Raw genomic sequence first — 6405 nt, forward strand, 5'->3', positions numbered from 1 at the left:
CAAACCAGAGATGATCTAGCGAAACGTGGTGTATTGTCTGGAGCGCACAATCTTGTATGCCCGCTTTGCTTGCGGCCAGGTGAAAGTCACTCCCATTTCTTCATTTCATGCCCTCAATCTTGTATGCCCTCTTTGCTTGTGGCCAGATGAAACTCACTCCCATTTCTTCATTTCATGCTCTGTGCCTTTAACTATTTGGAACCATATTTTTGTCTGGCTTGATTTGTGCAGGTTACCCTCTTGTGAGGCGTTATCTGATCATATTTTGGCTTTCAAAGCTAATATGATTGGTATTGCATTTGGTTAGCCAGAAACGATATTCTTTTCAAGGGCTGCTATAAAGGAGCAGTGGAAATATCTTCTTTAGCTAAGTCTATTTAACTAAGTGTATTTCGTCTGTAATGTGTTGAGTTGTTCTCTCTTTCTTTTATATTTGGCTTAAACACCCCCTCGTACTTGCTTTAATACAACCTTTGTTTATAAAAATAATAATAATTGAGTTATCAACCACAAGAAAACTGACGCTACTCAGATATGAACTAGTTTGAAATATTAACAAAATTAGAGACAAAGATCAATGTGATAATTTACTCTAAAACTAATATTTCTCTTTGATGGTCGTTACTCGTACTTCCCTGCCACCGTTGATGCCTCTTGTCCATTTCATAATTGAATCTAGTTAAAAAACTTTGAGGCGGAGAAGACAATGAGAAAAAACAGAAAATAAGTAGTAACAAAAGAAGTCAAATGACCAAAAATTGCCTTTCTTGTACTACCACAGATTGAATTCTCCCTTGAATAAAAATTTCACAGTTGTAAGCTAGTACATGGAATGGTATTTTGAAGATGTAGAAAATTACATGACAAGTATTATTTTTGTATAACACCAAAAATTCATGAATCTGCCAGCACAAACAACAAAAATGTCATCAAGGAAAACTCAATGCGCAGCAGTAGTTAGCAATGTACACATGCTACGGAACACTAACTACCCTACCTAATTAACCATATCATCACATCCTACCAAACATTATTATACAAGAAATGTGGGAACAAAAACTCCCATACTACATCAGTAGGATTTCCCACGCCCTTCCACTATAATCCAACTGTTAATCTCCAACCTTCAAACACCAACACTAGGCAACTGTCGCCATCATTATCTAATCTAAACATCTAACATCTGCAATATCAAATATACACAAATTAGCACTGTTTATGATTAATCACTTCATACAGTAAGCTTTCTTCAATTTCAAACATAATGCTATATATAATTTACAATGCATACGAAAAAGTAATTGTTAATGCTGAGAAAAGTTCATAAGATAAAGCTAATTTTACATTATACTCTATCCTGGAATTAATAAATAGCTTCCAGGAACCAAGTATTACAAGGCAAGAAACTAAAAAAAAATAAGTTTGTAGAGTTATCTTTACATTTTAATAGTGCCTATAAACTGTTTATTAATATAACACTTAAAACTCCAACTCAGCAAATATGATAATATCATTATGAACTTGAGTAAATGACCCAATGTGACATGGGACAGACGCCAGCAAATTTCACATCTACTTTGTCAGACAAAGAAATTGCTAATAGAAAAACATAATAGAAGAGCACCTCAATTGTAGTATTCAAACTCAATTGTAGTATTCAAAGGGCACAAGTAGAAAGACAAACATTCACCAAAAGCCGGTGAATTGGGCTCACTAAAAGCCGGTGAATTGGGCTCACCAAAATTTGTTTCCCCTCAACTCACTAGAATACCATATTTCATATAAAGCCATGCATTATAAAGGTTAGGAAAAAAGAAGAAATTAAGCCTAAATTACTAGTTTGAGAAATTTAATGATAATTTCCAAGCATAAAAACATGCCTATAACTATTAACGCTTTATCATTAAATTTTCAATATGAAATACATGCACAAGTCATTCAGCTTGAATTTGTTCCAATTTACAGGTCAAAAACATAAGAAATGCATTTGACACACTCCATGGCAAACAGCATTAGTTGTTATCGAGCATCAAACTATTCAGTTTTTTTCAAAGAAAGAAAACAGTCTGTTCAGAAGCTACCTACATCGCTCTTCTTCCGAACGAAAAAGCAGAATAGAAGCGGGAGCAGAAGGTATTAATAAACAATAAGCAGTCACAGAGCAAAAATGTAACTCTACCTAGCATTATATCATGTTCCTTGTGACCCTGCATCAGATCCCGAGGCTGAGGAACTGTCACTATCAGAATCTGCAACAGCACATACAAATGAGGAAGAAGGAACATCTGATAACAACAATTACCAAAAGCAAGAATGTGAAATTAACAGTTGAGATGTTAATCAAAATACCACTTGAAGAAGACCCGGAATCACTGCTTGAGCTGCTTGAACTACTTGATCTACTTCTATTATCTGCTTGACTTCCCCCTTGCACAGGCAAGGATGGGGGAACATTTCTTTCATCTGCACAGAAACAGAAAAATGAGATATTTCAATTAGAAAATAAAAAATCATATAATAGTCTGAAATACCATGACTGATTAAAAGTTACCTGCTTGTGGTTCTCTAGAAATCTCTATCGTAGCTGGTGGCTGGCTCTACAGAAAGTAAGCGATAACATGTTTAGCAAAAATTGCTTCCTAAAGTATATGCATTACCAAATATTATTAGTTAAAATCCAATTCCTTACCCTCTGGATGGAATTCTGCAAAGCTTCTGCTCTAGCTCGAGCAACTTCGGCCCTCCTCTTGTTTTTGCTCAAACTTTTCTTATAGTTGGTCACAAATCTATCAAGCTCCCAAAGAGTCTCAGCATCCACGCTATCAATGTCCACTTCAATTTCATCATCATGTTGATTCAAGGCTAAATTTCTCCTCTTAATGATGAGTACAATAGCATCAAGCTTCTCCGGAGGTAAACCCTGAAGGTTTGTGCTTAGTTTTTGCTTTTCATCAAATGTCATGTCTCTTTTATTGGGATCTTTTGCCTTTGGCTTTTTTAGAGCTGGGGTTCTACTTGATGGAGTATTGTTCATAGATCTTGGAGTTCGTGCCAAAGATTCGGATCTGTCCAAAATTCGTCGCATATCTAGAGGCGGTGGAGTAAATGTAGGAGCCCTTCTAGGCAAAGGTGAAGGTGCACCATACTCCATGCCAAATCTCATCTCACGATTGTAATCTGACTCTATTATAGCCCACCTGTCCTCGAAAACCTTTGATAAATGCTCTGCCATTACATGAACATCCTGTCCCTCTGGATTATATGTCATAGCATTATCAAAAGTGAGTCTCACATCCTCTGCAAATTCCTTCGGTGATTTGTACCAATTCTTGTTCAGCCTTGTCTTCACAGTTCCCAAGTCCATTGGATGAGTGATGATCGTAAAATAGTCATGCAAACCAAGACCCTCAACATCAACAGGAGAATTAAACACCCACCCATGCTTGTGTTTCATCAATTTTTCAAGCAGTGAACTACAGCTCTTGAAAAACTTGGATCCCATTCGAAGCCCGGGACCCATTTCTCCACCACCTTGCTTCTTCCAATTCAATTTTGACTTCTTGTTGCTCTCTGCAGGAGGGAATTTATCTTTTGCAAGCAGGAACTCTGAGTTACGATAAAACTGGTTTGCTTTAGGCATTCTCTTTTCCTTCTCAACATTTTCACTGACCCCTTGACTATTATGGAACATTGGAAAACTTAACTGGTGCAAAGGCCTGGTAGGTTGTCGCGAAACACCAGCAGAGGCTACCTCTGAGTGAGCACGCTTTGCACCACCTCCATTAGAGATCCCACCACCCAACACCACATTTGAATTGCCATAAGCACCTACATTTGAATTGCCATAAGCACCTACATTTGAATTGCCATAAGCACCAACATTTGAATTGCCATAAGCACCAACATGCCCCTGTTTCACTTCAATCCTCTTGACCAAATTTCTCACTACACCAAGCTCACTTTCAAGCTTCCAGCGTATCTCTTGTTTCTCCTGCTTTGACTTCAAGGCCAGATTGATCTTGAATCGGTCCTCTTGACTCGGCTCCACAGTCACATTCTCGGAATGTCGGTACCCAGTGCTAGGAACTGGGTCATGCCCATAAATAGGGCTAGAAGGTCCATCCTCCTCCTGCTGAACATTGGGGTTAGAAGGTTCAGCCTGCTGATGGCTGTGCAAGTCATCAGAAATCGCGCTGTGCCTATGGATGGGGCTCGATGATGTATCATCCTCCCGCCGAATATTGAGGTTAGAAGGCTCGGGCTGCTGATGGCTGGGCAAGTGGTCAGAAACTGGCGGGGAAGGCGGCTGAGCCAGATTCTGATCCTCTAATGTGGAATTGACTAGTGGTTGAGGTGAACTCCCTTCCTCCAATCTCAAATTCACTTGTGGCTGAGACAAATTTTCATCTTCCAGTATTGAATTATCTAGCTGCAGAGAAGCCCTGTCTTCCAACTTTGAAATTAATTCCGGGTGAGGCAAACTCCCGTCCTCCAATCTTGAACTCACTTCTAGCTGAGATGTGTTGCCATCATCTGGTCTTGAATTTTCCTGAGGCTGAGGAGAATTCACATCCTTATGTGTTGAACTCACTTCTAGCTGAGACGTGTTCCCATCATCTGATCTTGAATTTTCCTGAGGCTGAGGAGAATTCACATCCTTATGTGTTGAGCTTTGAGGCCGAGGTGAATTCCTATCCCCTGCTCTTGAACTCACATGTGCCTGGGCCAAATTCTCACCCTCAAATTGCAGCTGGGGTGAATTCCCATCCCCTGTTCTCGAACTCGCTTGTGGCTGAGCCAAACTATGGTCCTCAAATAGCTGCTGGGGTGAATTCCCATCCCCTGTTCTCAAACTTGCTTGTGGCTGAGCCGAATTCTGCTCCTTTAATTGCTGCTGAGGTGAATTTTCATCCTCTGTTCTTGAACTCACGTGTTGCCCAATCAAATTCTGGTCCTCCAATGGCTGTTGGGGTGAATTTCCATCCTCTAATCTTGAATTCTCATGTGCCTGAGCTGTATTTCCATCCTCAAATAACTGCTGGGGTGAATTCCCATCCCCTGTTCTCAAACTTGCTTGTGGCTGAGCTGAATTCTGCTCCTCCAATTCCCGCTGAGGTGAATTCCCATCCCCTGTACTTGAAATCACTTGTTGCCCAACCAAATTCTGGTCCTCCAATTGCTGTTGGGGTGAATTTCCATCCTCTAATCTTAAACTCTCTGGTGGCTGAGCAGTATTTCCATCCTCCAATCTTGAACTCCCTTCGGTGTGAGTTAAATCCCCATCCTCCAACACCGCCAATTGAGGAACCAGTGGCTGAGCCAAAACATTATTACTCTTGGCTTCATCATTATTGATATTCTTGTTATCACTGGTGTCATTGGTGACTGTAGTAGTGGGGGCGTTGTCATCTCTAGTAGTTGTGGTGGCGGAAGCTACGGTGTCCCTTACGTTAGGGTTTTTCTTGGTACCTCTGAAAACTCTTCTTCTGTAAACCTTACCTTCGATGTATCTCTGCCTCTCTTTAGCTCCATCCGTAGGCCCCGAAGCCATACATCCAAAACCCTAATTCCAAAACCAATCCAAAAAAAGTCCCCAAAATCCTAGGGTTTTACGCACCTTCAAATCGAACAATCTTGTAAAATACAATATCAGAAGAAACGAAAATCAAAACCCTAAATTTTTTGGGCTTTTTCCACCGCCAAATCAATCCTCAAAACTTCTAGGGTTCACTCGTAACCTTATCGGAACCAAGAGATAAACGAAGAATCAGACTAATAAAAAACGCATCGAGAGAGAACGATTCAGTAGGGTTTCGAAGCTGGTTTACCTTGGCTCCGATCAGATCTAGCACTCTCTCACTTTCTCTCTCTAGAACTTGTCGACTTTCTCTCTCCTTCTCAAAACGATCGTCGTTTTATTGAATCTACACAGGTGTACGACAACGGTGGGTTCGTGAGAGACCGTGGACCATGTTACGCGTTTGGGGGTGCACCTAAGAATCGTGCCTGTGAAGCATTATATCGCCGAATATTCGGGAAGTGGACTCACTCGAAACAAGGGAGCGTGTTTAACACACACCACTTGGATGGGAAATCGCTAGCTGCGTGAGTGTCACGCGGAAAGGAAAAGGTTATGGACTTTAATGGCGGGGAGTTTCGTTTGTGAGAATTTGAAAAGTTGTCGCAGGCGGTGGAGTGGAGCGTGTTGAGTACTCTCCGATTCGTAGTTTTTTATATGCCGATCACTGCTCGGAAGGTTTGTAGACGCGCCAGTTTGGCGCTTGGAGACTGTCAGTGCCTTTTAATTGCCTTTTTGTCGTAGGTGGGTCTTTTTTGGGCTTTTAAAAGCCTGGGTCAAAGCCTGGATTTTAAGATAATGTAATGTTTGGACAATCAAAATCAAAA

General features: G+C 40.7%; 1 protein-coding gene across 1 annotated transcript; it reads right to left on the minus strand.

Moving 5' to 3' along the window:
- Nucleotides 1–748: 748 nt before the first annotated feature.
- On the minus strand, nucleotides 749–6203 carry LOC127108009 (transcription factor GTE4). Its single transcript, XM_051045373.1, has 5 exons — nucleotides 2690–6203; nucleotides 2552–2597; nucleotides 2350–2463; nucleotides 2180–2249; nucleotides 749–1183 (listed from the first exon to the last, which is right to left on the minus strand). Exons 1-4 carry the CDS (start codon nucleotides 5549–5551, stop codon nucleotides 2191–2193), a joined length of 3081 nt encoding a protein of 1026 aa, XP_050901330.1. The 5' UTR covers nucleotides 5552–6203; the 3' UTR covers nucleotides 749–1183; nucleotides 2180–2190.
- Nucleotides 6204–6405: the final 202 nt, after the last annotated feature.

This window comes from Lathyrus oleraceus, chromosome 7, assembly GCF_024323335.1.
Source record: "Lathyrus oleraceus cultivar Zhongwan6 chromosome 7, CAAS_Psat_ZW6_1.0, whole genome shotgun sequence".
Taxonomy (NCBI): domain Eukaryota; kingdom Viridiplantae; phylum Streptophyta; class Magnoliopsida; order Fabales; family Fabaceae; genus Lathyrus; species Lathyrus oleraceus.